Below are 14,537 nucleotides of genomic sequence, written 5' to 3' on the forward strand. Positions count from 1 at the left end.
AGCCTACATTAAACTTGCTGCAGTGAACTTACTTGCTTTACTTATGCAGCTCACTGCAATGGATGAATTTCTGTGGTTTAACATTGCAGCCTAAGGAATAAAAACAAGCAATCCTGTGTGTTTAGTAGTGTAGTTATTTAACCATCCGTCTGCTGCCTGTATATCTAACAGTCTCAAGGACCCACACTCCACTTACTGCGCTTCTAAAGGTTTATCTAACTCCCTACAAGGCGCTTTGAGCTGAGAGGGTGCTGTGAGAGAGGCAAAGAAACCGTCGAAGGGAGGCAGAGAGAGGGAGAGATTGGAGTTGTGTTGATATTGATTTTTCTGGCAGTAGTTTCGGGGCTTTCGATCAGCATGACTGGGGTAAATAAATGATTTCTGCTTCGGGCCACAGAAAGACAACTCAGAAAATCTTGTCTGATTTTTTCCTTTAAACTCTGGCCAATCATACGTCACTGAAGTGGTGTCTGCCAGGCATACTTAATGGAGACTGCTGTAAACGCAGCAAGTGCAGACGAGATGGGCTGAGGACTGCTGCAGAAATCACAACCTGGTAATCTCTGAGCACTTTGAAGAGACTTTTGAAAAGTGACACCATACTTAAAAAATGATTCTCATTTCTGTATGAGCTTTGGTAATGGTCGGGAAAGTGGATGTCATGATAATGTGTGTCTGGTTGAAGGTTTTTTTAAGGGTATGTGAGTTCTTTTGTTCATTGTTTCAATCACTTAAACCCATGCTGTGCTAACCCCAAGCCTCCTGTGTGATTGAATTCACTCCTGTTCTGCATTGCATGTATGGACTGATCCAACATTACCCCCCCAGAAAATCAGAGCAACAATATTCAGCTGTGTTTTGAATGGCCTACAGCACCATTCCTGCACTCTGTGACAATGTCACGCTGTTCGTGCTGAAGCATTTTCCTGGACGGTGATGAAAACTGAAAGAGCTCTTTCTCGAAACTCAACAGGTTTTGTGTGGAAAGTGTTATTAAAACATACTTGTAGCTGTGCTGCACTCTAGCCTTATATGGTCGTGTTTCCAGAATCCTTCAGTGCGCACAGACAAAGCAGCAGCACCTTTACTGCAGCGGGGATGTTAGTATGTTTAGAGAGTCTACAACAGCTATGTGCCAATGACATGCAGACAGACAGCCCGGCTGGGATTGCATGTCTTGCAGCTCTGTGGCCTCCTTGTTTGTTCTATACTGAAACTAGTGTGGGGATAATCGCATAACAAAAGCCTCCTAGGACTGAGAATGAACAATAGAGTTGCTTCCCACATTTGTAGAAGACAGTAATGCTCTTGAGAGGAGTTTTTGCATAGCAAACTTGGGTGTACCCTTGTATCCTCGGGCCATCAGGAGACGAGTGAGAGCACTTAAAACTGTCAGTCACTGTTTTCATGCCCTATTGCTTCCATCTGCCTACTCCAGGATGGTATTAGTTTACCTGCGCACATATGTTCATACTACATGCAGGCATTCAGTTGCACGTCGGGGTCATGCCCTGTTCAGCACGTGTAGAGTTACTTGTTTTGTTGTCCCTTACCAACAAACATATCGGCATGTTTATCTATATGCTGCTGTCTCAGTTACAAGGTTGCTTCTCTGCTGTGAATAGCCTCGCAACTTTGTTACCACTTTATGTTTGCCGTCCTCTCTATTTAAAGGAGTTAAACCGCAGATCCAGTATCACTTCCCGCCCCTGCCTCGCTCTCCCACCTTTCCATACACTGGTGTGACAGCAGACCTGAGCTGGCAACGGCTCTGAGCTGTGGGCTCCGTCTTCCTTCCACAAAGATTTGAGGATTAAACGGCAACATTAAACATAAATGGAGTCTTTAACAAAGGCAGTGCAAGCACAATTATCCGTCTTTGGTGTGTTTGGTTACCATACCAGCAGTTGCCCAGTAGTATTCTCTTACTCATTTTTTCAGATAACAGGGACAAAATGTGGACAGACAGACCTCGGGGTTGTAATTTTATCCATCTCCTTAGGTTTTTCTCCACAGACATACTCCTCACCTTTCAAAACGGAAGGAATTCCACTGGAATGTTGTCTCGTCTGGGCATAATTTCATGCGTAGCGGATTCAAGCAAAGTGTGGTTGTCATGAGATGTCTGTTTTTTATGCAGTGTTGTGAATGTGTTTATGTGATGCAGAACAGGGCCTGAATGATTGGCTCTGAGAAATCCTCACATAAACTCTTTTACTGTGGCAGTGGAGTTAACTGTCAGACTTTTTTAGTGTGAGCTCGGCATTCTGTAATCAGACAGCCTGTGGATTTCTGATTTATAGGATTTATTAGCAGGTAAACGGCTGCAGGGAATACAGACTTTCCTAATGGCACGGGATCAAATGATCCTTGTTCTAGTCCATGGAGAGGTATTAGATATCCTTACCTCATGTTTTGTACTATGCATTAATTTATCATTCAGAGCTAATTTAGTGCAACATTTTCAACTTCAAAGCCAATCTCTGTCTCTATCACCGTGCTCGGGTGATTAAATTTTGTGCGTAAGGGGATATTTTGGCAATTTATTTTGCATATGTTTTTTTGGAGTGATATGTAATTTCCCAAGAGATATGCATGCTGTGCTGATAGATAGGGTGTTTCGCTCAGATAAGGTGGGGTAATGTTTGTGGTTTAATTCTAAAATAAATCACAGCTTGCCGCTTGATGCCTACTTTATGACTTGAGTAAACAAATTACAGAAAAAATGAGTAAGTGATACAATAAAAGCTGCCAAAAGGCTTTGATGTAATGTAGGTTGAGTATAATCTTACAAGTATCACATGTTTCATATTTACTTTTTTTCATGTAACAGTCAATTCTCAGCATACAGTTAAACACTATGAGAGCTGCACCGTGTGTGATACGTTAAAACAGTTTAAACAGGAGTCGGAAGAAATCTCTGTTGGACCTTTGAAATCAACACCTAGTTTTTATTAGCAGTTTTTGGACACAGAACTGACAGTGCTTTTTTTACTTTGTTCCTTATTTTTTTATAGCTTGTTATGGAAATAAAATATACAGTATATTACACTGCCAAGACATAAATGGAAAGAGCGGTGCTTTGTCTGTATTTGAACAACGCTGTGTTACTTCTTTACTGCCATCTATAACTGGAGTTATAGCACAACAGAACAACTTTAATGTTCCCTGTATATGTTTTATAGTTTGTGTTTTGTGAAAACACAAACAGTGTGGCCTGGTGGCTGCCCTGTATTTTCCCTTTGAGACATTAACTCACACAGACTCACAGGAGAGTTACATACTTGCTTAAATGGTTAAAAAAAAAAGATGATTGACTGTTGCCAAGAAAAACAACCAATGTCTTGAGAGCTAGAAACAATTACCGATGTTGTTCTGCCAGGTCAGTGCCTGTGGTCGGGGAATAAAGACAAATAGCTGCGCTAATGCACTCTGTCCTGTGGAGATGGAGGGGTTTGATAATAGTGTACTCTACAGGACACCTGGGTGTTGCTAAATGCCTCATTAGGGGTGGTCTGTGTGTGAGAATGCCCGCGGCCAGAGCACTTCTTCACCATCGGCTTCTTATGCATGTCTGCTGACAACTTCTGCTGGCGTCCTTTGAAAGTTCACCCACTTTACATTTCTCTCATAACATCTTATATAATAGGTTCCCGATTGTTGTGGATGCATAATGAATGGTTGTTTTATGGCACAAATACACTGCATTTCTTTGATGTTTGGCTCAAATTGGAAAAAGCCAGTATATATGAGGAGGTGACATCTATAAGACTCTATATGTTGGACTGAGATCAGAAGCCAGCAGCACCATATTGGCTGCTAGCTTTAAATTTGTCACCACCACCATCAGGATTGTTTCCCATCACCCCCTGCACCGTGTGCCGGCCATGCTGCCAAAGACAACAGGGACTCTGTCCGCCAGGAAACAGAGGTGTTAGCTTAACCCACATGGCACAAGCTGTCTGCTTCTTCTCTTTCACACCTCTGTCTCACAACTCTTTTTTCTTCTATCTCTCATTTCATCTCTATTATTCACCCTTTTCCCAAAGTATTGACTGACTGGCAAAGCATATTACGTCCTTCCCTGCTAAATCGTGTGACGAGCTCCTGTTGTCATCCTTTTCTCAACAGATGGAGAGTTATTACGCTCCTCTTCACACTTGAGCTTTTTTCCTTTGTTTGGGGTGTATTCTTCTAGAAGGGTGCTGCACAGGCCTGTACCGCTGATAGATGTGAGCACTTAAGCGTTAAAGAGAGATACATTACTCGAACACTACTCACCCGGGTGAAATCATGTCACTGCTCCCCTGAAGATACTGTACTGTAGAGAGGATGAGCCCCTTTGCCAGCGCTATCACTGTTGCTCACAAAGTGTGCAAAGACCGCACAGATTTAAACCTGCTCGATTTCTCACTCTCTTTGTTGATTGCCCATCCATCACACACAGCTCCATATCTGTATTTCTAACCCCGAAGGTGTGAAGGTGCCTCAATTTGTCATCTTAAGTAAACAGCAGTCTGTTTATCAGGACCTAATCCTCTCCAGTTTAAAGCTACGGGTTGCTTGGATGGGTGCCACTCTGCCCCGATTCTATGTAATGAACTCAAGTTTCAAACACCAGATGCCAAAACTGGACAAGGAAAATAAATGAAGTGAAATGAGTTGTTCTCTTACAGCTTGCATCTGTCCGCCAACATGCCATGCAAATCTGTCTGCGTAGGCGTGAATGAATGTATGATCTCAGAATGTCAACTTATATCATTTCCTTGGTGCTGCACAGACAATATTTGGACCAAAAGGTGATCTTCTCTTGTCTATAACCTAATTCTACTTCGTTGACATGCTTGGTTTAAGTATTTGATATATGCGAGTGTGTTGGCCACAGATCTATTCATTTTGGTTGACATTGTTTATGTTGTCACAAGACAGGATAATGTGTGTTATCTGAGATGGGGGTGGAAGGAAAGCAATGAGGGAGATGTAGCAATAAGGTCCAAGGGGGGAGGCATTCTTTTGATACATTCATTAATTTCCTCATCGATTGCTTGGTTAATTAGTAACCAGATGGCTGTGGAATGTGCAGGAATGCAGGTTTAGAAACACTATTCATACTCAGTTGGTAGAGTGATGCACTACATACACAGCAAATCGATTTAATGGTATGGTAATGATGCATTCCAACATAGTACAGCACACCACTTCTCTTGCGGGGACACAAACACTACCAATATGTGTGTAACTGTGCTGATTAATACCTGATTCAGAGTGAATTAGGAACAAATAATTAAATAAATAACTTGGTACTGTCTAAATAACTGGATACTGGTTCCTTGCAACAGTTTTTTAGTTTGAAGCGCAACTTGTTATTGTAATTATTTGTTAATTAGAACTTACTTACTTGTCTATTGATGTAAAGTGTTGCCAAAGTAAACAACATCCTCTCTGCAGACTCATATTGTCAGCTTCATGCCCTTCCAAACCTCCTGTGTCTTGTGCTGATACACTGACTGTGTGTGTGAGACATGATAGCTCCTCAAAAGTGAAGCTAAAACATTTAGATCGCCCCCTGGTGGCTGGCTGCACTATTGGCCATAAACCCTCCCCTGTCTATGTTAGCGGATGAGCCATAGCCCAAACTAAAAAAATCCAAGTACACATAGAATACGTTTTCCCAAACATGGTTTTAAAGGTAGTTGTTATCAGTTTGGATTTCATGAATTAGTTAAGACTGTAAAAAGGTGCCCTGGTATCATGATTTGCAGCTGTGATTAAGTCGGGATTGGTCAGGTGGGTGTATGGGCGGGACCTTGCTTCTGTGGCTTGTACCAACTCTGGCTCTAATCCTATATTTTAATTTATTTTTGTACGGTAGAAGGAAGTGGAGGCGTGACGTTCCTTCTTTATGTAGTCCATGTGATGATCAAATTTGCATGTTTGAACTTATACACACATCACATGTACATGCAAGGTTATTGGAGAGAGGAACCATGGCATAAATGTATGTAAGTTGACAACGTTTACAATCCCAGTTGGATCTTTGTCAGTTTAAAACAGCTGGGGATGACAAATTCCATTTGCACATTTCTGGTGTTTAAATTTAAAATGTCCCCTAAAAATAACACAAATAGTCCTGTCCAGTTTCTGCCACATTACTTAATTTTGTCCCGTGTTCAATTAGTACACTTTGCTCAAGTTCTCCTTGCTGATTAGTGCCAGCGAGCTTTCCCATGACTGTTCACGCATACGTCTCACTTTTCATTGAGTGTGAACTAATGTCTGTGCTGCAGGCCCCTTTAACGTGCTGTGAAGTCCCAGACAGGACGTGGCCCATTTTTTTTACAGGACATAAAGGAGGAGCTGACAGGGTCATCAGCCAATGCTAAAACTATTGGCAAGTATCATTTAGCTGAAGAATTAAATAAGTTATCCAAGTCAAAAGAAGACAGAGGAGAGAGAGAAACTGAAAGAGGCACGGCCGAGTGAAAAATAATATAATGCCACTGTTTTGTTAGCCTGACCTTTGTTTTGGGCAAACAGATTTAAAGGCAACACAAAAGGGAAGCCAGTGACAGGCAACAGCTGATGTAGGACGGGTAAAGAGAGGGGACATGCCTGAAGAGCTCCATGGTGAAACGGCTGAATAGTCACAGCAGAAACCTGTGTACATATCCTGCACGAAATTAGATGAGACTGCACACAAACTCATGCACACACACTCTTATGATTGCTCCTCCCTAGCTTGACTCTTTGCTCCACTCTCCCTCCAGGGTTGCAGAAAAGGACAGAGTGAAAACGGAACAAGACCACTCCACACACCATGAAGAAAAGGGACTCTGGTAATCAGAGTCTGAATGATGTAGGGGCTCTGCTCTGCATGTCTGGCAGTAATTATGGCAGCAAAGGGAAGAGGATTAAGGTACTATCCCATCCAGGGGTCCCATTAGTGGGATTGATGTTGTTGGCCATCCTCCCTTTTGGAGCAAGCATCAAACAAACTGTCCCCAGGGTCAAACTCAGCCACAGAGGTAAGAAATATTGTTTATTTGTGTGTGAATTTTTTATTATTGTTGCATATTTAAATTTACTTTAATATTTTTGTATTATTACAGAGTGTAACCAGGTCAGTCTGAGAGCAAAAGTTTGATTTTAAGTTTGAGGATATTTTATCTAATGCCAACAACCTTGGTCAGCAGTGGCACCTAACTGGAGTTACAGTTAAAGCTACATGAAGTTTACTGTATGACTCTGTTGACTTAAACCTATAGTATGATTCTCTTGTAAGTAAGTAAGTGTGCATTTTCAAAGGCCTATTTTTCTCTCTATATATCATTTTGTCTCCGCTTGTCTCTATTTCTCTTGTGACACAGCCAAGAGGAAAAGTGAAAAGAGAGATTATAACACTCAGTTGCACTGTTAAAGTAAATGGTCTTTGAAACAACACTGTAAAGCAGAGACATAAGCCTCACTTACTGATCCCTTAGCCCACTTCATAATTCGCTGTTTGACATGTTTGATGGGCACACAAATGTTCCCTTGTATATTTTTGTGAAACACAAACACAATCTATTAATCCTCTAATTTCATATCCTTATTACACAAACCTGCAGTCAGGTAATATAATACAGTGTTGTTGCAGTCCAGTCCGAAATGTCTAATTCACATGCAGAACATACATTTTATGTTGATGCTTTTGGTCCATAGTGGACTGTCATGCAATCTGTTGTGTGTATATTAGCCGGTCTCGGCAATGTGCACCGCGTCCACGTGTTTAGTTTTGCGTCAACTGTTTGCTTTGTGCCACCAGGGGAAAAGCTGAATTATTGCTCCCCTTTAAACCTATTCTAAACTCCAGTGCAAACTTTACTTCAAAGTCTCCATCCCTCATGCGATGTATAAGCTGCAAGAAACCACGCAAATGAACCTCAGTCCTACTCCATAAAATTGAATCCCCGCTGTGACCTAAAAGTAAACTCACTCTGACGTCGACCTCCAAAACCTCTCTTCTGGTCAAAGGCTTCTAAAACCCATAGCTGGAAATAGATACACATGTATGTCCTGAGTGTCCAACATAAATACATGTAAGTAGATGAAAGAATAATGATTGCAAGGGGCCGTGTTTACTCAGCAGTTAGGCTTGTATTTAGCTCTCATTTAATGTTTGTTCCAAACCAACCAAAATAAAGCTGTCCATCCTTTCATATATGATTGAATTTTAATGGGCCATATATCTCAGAAATCTTATTTGGTACTCTATCAGGGTGTGTCTCTTGGCTTTGATTTTGAGCAAGGCTGACTAAACTTTATTGTTCAGTCAAGAGGGCATGTGACTGTGCAGTGGTTTCCTGTGCACCTCAGATCAGCAACAGTAGAACAATGCCCATTTTTGGCTCTCTTGGTCAGAATGACTGAAGCAAAGAAGAATCTATCGAAAGCGAAATCGGCTCAAATCCAGCGCGCACATCATGCACACATCTTGTCATCATCTCATCGGTGCACACTCACAAAGCAGCACCACCCAGCAGCGATTGCTCCTCAAAAATTGCATTGCATCGCCCCTCCTGTGTGCTTTAATGAGTGAAGGGTGAAACGATCAAAGTGAAATAATCCGTGATTGAGTGAACACCTCCAAAACAACTGCCTTCTACTCCAAACTTAACATCTTCCCTCTGAAAAACACATCTCGAGGCACAAGTTCAAGTTTTGCCCTGAGTCACAACATAGACATTGTGAAATCATCTGGTTTAAATATTTTTAATACGCTGCACATTCAGATTGTTGTTATGCCTTCATTCTTAATGTGTGACCAAAAGGACTTTAAGTTACACCACATGCATTATCCAGTCATATGGCCTGTCTTACTCAAAAGTTACTTTGTTACTCATGGAGATTAGGAAGACAATTTATAGGATGTTTTCGTTCTTGTCAACAGTTGCTCAATACCTAACCTCAATTTAGTGAACTAATTTGCTTGTTACAGCCATTTCAAACACATTTTAGTGATAAATCTGGCTGTTCTGGAGCTTATCTTTATTGGTTTCTTTATTCATTAGTTCTTATCAACATTTACTGGCTCTGACGTAAGTCTGTGTTACCTAAATCATGGACAGAACATCCTACACTGCATATTAATAATGGCAGACCGAGGTTGGGAGCATGCAACATGAAAACAGCGGCCTCATTTCAACTAGCTTAATGCAGAATATTATAAGTAGGGACTTCAAATGAATATTGTTCTAATTCATGCTTCCAGCATATGGCAGATTCATATACAGCATCATAACAGCATATATCTTTCCTACTTCACATTTTTATATTACTTTCAACCCTCAGACAAAGGCAATGATGCACATTACTTTAATCATCCTTTGCAAGGTGGTCTGCAGGTCTACAACAACAGATGTTATGGTATTAGAGAGCTTAAATCTAGTTCCTCAGCAAAGCCTAAACCTGTTGGCAGCAAGCCAATGTAGTGATGTCTTACTCAAATAAATGTGTGGATGAGAGAGCCTCAGAGCTCCAGCAGAGGAGCTAATCAAGAGTTGTTAAGGGGGATGAGGGCTCCCATCTCTGGAGAAAGGTGTACAACATTACGCTAAGCAGCAACAGCTAAGCAGGAGGTTTCAATGGGCTCATAGTACTATGTGTTTACAGAGCAGATTAGCCTTAGCCAAGGGCTAGCAGGCCTAATCTCTCTGTGAGGTTTAGTCTACTGGGGGCCTGATGTGTGTGTGTAGGGGTGAGAGATATGAACATGTGGGGGTGCTGTGTGTGTGAGCTTGTATATAGTAGGAGGTATTAAGCAGGACTGCGTGGTGTGGAGGGTCCTAGAAGTTCAAATATTGAGAGTTGGTAACCTCTCCAATCCTTCACACCAAGAGGGTAATCACAATGTCAATCCTTTCAGAGTGACTCCCACAGGACTCCCCCGCATTGAGCCAGTGTTTATTCAAGGCATGTTGCTATACTGGCGTGCTGAAAAGAGCCTGGTGATAGAAAAGATTTCCTCAGATCAAGGAGATCAAGGACACAGTGCTGGTCTGAGAATGGAGTCAGTGTTCAGCTCCCATAAATGGACCTTCGAAAATGGGTGTCCAATATGGAAACACAACCCATATGCAGTATATATTTACCTCTTTATATAGACCATAGACTGTATATAAATAATGGACGTAGTCACCGTGACGTCACCCGTTGGTTTGTGGACTGGTTTGTGTCGCCATCTTGTTTCCGATATGCGGAGCAGACCATATTTGGACTGTGGAGGAGTGAGAGATCTGATGACACTGACTACAGCCTCTCTACACCGGCAACCTGACTGAGCAAAGCCACTGCTAATTCATGTTAGCATTAACTGGAATGTTAGTTTTGGCTAGCAAAAAACAAAAACAAAATGTATGTTACTTACCTCAGAAAACTGAACAGCGACTCCTTGGAGTGTCTGTTTTTTACTGAACAAAACGTTCAAATAAACTATCATTAAGTGAAAATACAGTGTGAAAGGGTCAAACCGGTAAACGTCTTTTTTTATATCTATATAACGTTATATATAACTTTATTGACACGTTGCTGTGGATACGCATTGCTCTGCTTCTCTCCTGATGACGGCTCGCCTAGTTAGTGACCTGTCAATCAAAGGTAGCCACGCCCCAAATCATAGGATTCTTCATCTTCTATTAAATGGGAATTTTTACTAGTGACCGTAGTGTTGTCCGTAAAATAATTTCTGGGGTAATAAATCAAGTGAAAAGTTTGCAAATTTTGCATTGAAATGAATGGACAGTTTTTTTTCGTAGCCAAGCTTAGCACCACTTGCAGGAATTTTTGGTAGAATGCAGCTTAAGGCACCGTTGCCTCCCTGGTCAGACATGGAGGTTGCTGCCTGATATAGACCCTTTAGGAGTGGATATCATCAAAAGTATGTGTGGCATTTTGCCCCAGTTATCCAAACCAATAAGTGGGCTTTATCAATTTAAGTGAAAGATGTGCCCGATCTCAAGATGGTCCAGTTTGCTCTGGTTGCTGGTGGTGCTTGGGTGTTGGTTTGATTGTTTTCAACATGATGGCTAGGTCACAAGTTTTCTAATTCTCCAGCTAGGTACACTAAAATATATTCGGAAAACATTTAAAACAAGAAAGGCGAAAACAGAATCATGATTCATATTGATAAAGGCTGCCTATTTTGTCCAGTTGTTTTGAGTCTGGTGCGTTGTGATGGATGGACCTCATTGCATAATGAGGTCTAGTTGTGTTTATGCAAAATCAGATTTGACGAGTGGTCAGTCAACTTGCAGTGTCATATCCATCATAAATCACACAGCTGGATCGCCTAGAAAATGAAAAGGATCCACCGACTTCACCTATGTCAGTGGATCCAGTCTATCTCTGCCATGACTATGTTGGCTTTCAGCCAAATACATCCTGGTTGCTCATAGTAACTTACTCAGTGGTTGAGTATGTGTTTAAAATTGATTAAAGTAACACTGAAGGCTTTCACAAGGACACTTAGATGTTCTATTTATGTCTTCAACAGCTGCTGTCACTACAGTTAATCACAACGCATTCAGCTGAAAGTCACCATTTAACACGGTCACTCTTTAAACCAAAAGACTTGCGATGCTGCAAGTGTGTTGACTACCACTGGACTGCGAACAACATCACAAATGATCATTTTTGTAGTGCCTGCACCCTTTAAAACTCACCAAGCTCAAAACTCATGGTCTGTATCAGGGGAGAGCAATTTATTTTCCCAAAGGGCCACATGAGATGCTGCAAAGGTTGAGGTGATTTAATCGATTTGTAAAATGCAGTAAGTTATATAGTTTTGAGCTGCTACTGGTAATACATGTTATGATGAGACTATGTTACTGTCAAATATAGAAGTAAAAATTAGGGGTGCACTGATTGCAATTTTCTGGCCGATCACCGATTTTTAAAAAGCCTGACCTGCCGATTCGTATTTTAGCCGATAACGATTTTTTTTAGAACTCACAGCATACACCTTCAATGTTAGAATCTTATTTTATTGAAAAATAATAACACAGCAGTATTTTTATTTAACAAATAAAGAAAATCACAATGTCTGAGGTAGTTAATAAAATGTTGAACTTAAAATAAATAGCAACAATTTACAGGACAAACTAACAAAAGAACTGACGACATGATTGGTTGAGCGTGCTCTGGGTGACTGTTGTCACGTGATAGATGCTAATCCGACTGTGTGCGTGCGAGTGGGTGACTGTTGTCACCCAGAGCATGCTCAGTCATGCAGAAGTACGCGTACGTATTTTTTTCAGTTCTTTTTTCTTATTTAGTGAGAAAGGTCCACGTCTGTCTTAGGCTTGAATTTCTTGAAGTCTACATTCCTTGTCAACTTTTATTTTTTTACAATGAGATGCCATTTTAGCAACAAGGTAACTCAGTGTTTTTTGTGGATCGCATTTCTGTGCAAGCACATACATAAATCGCCTTCAAAATAAAAGCACTGCGGTTGTATTGATTTCTAATTTCTGGGTAGCCTCTCACGGTCTGGACAGGGACAGTTAATGTGGCCCTTTAGGCGCCTAATGCCGTGGTGTAAGGTGTGGTCTATATCATGGTATTGGATGCTCTGTTTAAGCATCTAGTCTAATTGGTCTAACTTACATGCTAGGTTTCTCCAATTAATGCTACTGTATATATATCTGGCCACTAAATAGAGCCACTTGCTAATGTATTCTACCCACACAGATCTAAAATTTGGTCACCATTTGTCATTTGTCATTTGTCATTTGTCAAAGTCAATTTGTTTACGTAGCATTTGCGTGGTTAGTTATTTGGTGGTTGATGCCCTTGCATAGCTTTACAAGCTATTATATGCTGCTATACTTCTGTTGCCAAACAGTTACCTACATCATCATTGTCAACTGTAAAAGGATCTATGCAGTTATTTTAAGTGTTACCACCATAAATCCTCTAGATATCAACATCAAACTATATCAGCATCCAGTGGTTGAGCAACAGGTATTTCACCTGCTTTTATCATGATCTAATCTCTCATTGCTCCTGACAGGCAGATGGTACAGCCACAGCTCATGTTTATGAAGATGTGCAGTCATCTGCAAATGAGGTCTAGTCAGTAAAATACTGCTGGATACTACCTCCTTTTAAACAGCAGGTTTTAAACTGAGAGATATCTTCATGGCAGCTTTGAAAGTACCCTGATAGAGATATCTGATAATGCATCCAGTAAAGTAGCGTGCGGTTGAATGCTTCTGCTACTGTATCTCTCCTCTATCAGAATGTATAGACAAGGTGTTGAACCACAGAGGATTAGTCAAGTTTCAAGTCAAGCCAAGACACGTTTTTTCTCCAGAAGAGGAAACCCAATGCTTGTCTTTGGGATTTCAGTACGAGTGAACAGAAGAGAATAGATTAAGCTTGACAGAGTAATCCTGCTGAAATAATTTTTCCAAAATTCTGTAATTCAATCCTGGATGGTGCATTTTTAAATGTAAGCTCTATGCATACACTGTACTGTGAGGATTTATTAATCTCTTTGTTTGTCTTTCTGTCTGTCTGTCGCTCTCTCTGGGCCAGAACTGCTGCAAGCTGGCAGTGTATCTCTGTTTCTGGGCCCCTCTGATGGCCTCCACTCCCACTCGCTGCTGCTGGATGAAGAGAGAGGTCGTCTTCTGTTGGGAGCCAGAGATCACATCTACCTGCTGGATCCTGACAATCTGGCAAGAGCCCCCAGAAAGGTACACGTTGCTTCGAAGAGCACATGGGCAAATTATATATAGAAGGATACAGACGATCCAAACTCAGACAGAAAAATGAAGCCAAGTTGTTCAGGCTTTTTGCTATACTTGAGTTATTTAAGTAGACTGACTTTGACTTCGTTTAAGGTAGTTTTAACAATCCCCACGCCATCTGACTGGAGGAAATTCAAGTTTGAACAAGTGATGGAGTATCTTCTCCACACAGAGCAAATGACCCAATCACCCGAAATACAAACTCATGCTTAGAGTCACTTAAGACATCCTAATAACCTCTCTTATTATCTGCCAGCAGCTCAGTATTACAGAGACAGCCCACGCTTCAGCTCATGACACTCATACCTAACTTATGACTTGCCATTAATTTCTATTACTGTGTGACTAAGCTGAAATGCATTATTTTAAAGAAGAGCTCACCTTTTAGTCACCAGCAGTCTGAAAATGTCCATCTGCCGAGGTCATTGTAATCATGTTGGACGGCACACACACACACACACACACACACACACACACACACGCACACATGGGTATATACACATAAATGGAGTATGCACGCTCACACTTACACAAATACACAAACACACAAATGCATTTGGACAGATGCCACATGTTAAAGTTTGTACATTTGAGTGTGTGTTTATGCAGCTGAGGGTGATCCGCAAGTGGGACGACAGTGTGTTTATTTGATCTTTATCTGGTTGTTTTAACTCTTAGTCTTGCTCTCAAAGTGTTGCCTTTTCTATTACCTCTCTGGTTATTGATACTGATGCCAGGGAGATACGC

At 41.1% G+C, this 14,537-nt stretch overlaps 1 protein-coding gene across 1 annotated transcript in view; it reads left to right on the plus strand.

The window, feature by feature from the left end:
- The window catches only part of sema3d (sema domain, immunoglobulin domain (Ig), short basic domain, secreted, (semaphorin) 3D), a 36,301-nt gene that overhangs the window by 1,218 nt on the left and 20,546 nt on the right, over positions 1 to 14,537 (plus strand). Inside the window, exons 2-3 of the mRNA XM_059334582.1 lie at positions 6,768 to 7,025; positions 13,576 to 13,736. Coding sequence (XP_059190565.1) covers positions 6,818 to 7,025; positions 13,576 to 13,736 — 369 coding nt within the window. The 5' untranslated portion in view covers positions 6,768 to 6,817. The remainder of the gene's footprint in view (positions 1 to 6,767; positions 7,026 to 13,575; positions 13,737 to 14,537) is intronic.

The sequence above is a fragment of the Centropristis striata genome, chromosome 6 (genome assembly GCF_030273125.1).
Source record: "Centropristis striata isolate RG_2023a ecotype Rhode Island chromosome 6, C.striata_1.0, whole genome shotgun sequence".
Lineage (NCBI taxonomy): Eukaryota > Metazoa > Chordata > Actinopteri > Perciformes > Serranidae > Centropristis > Centropristis striata.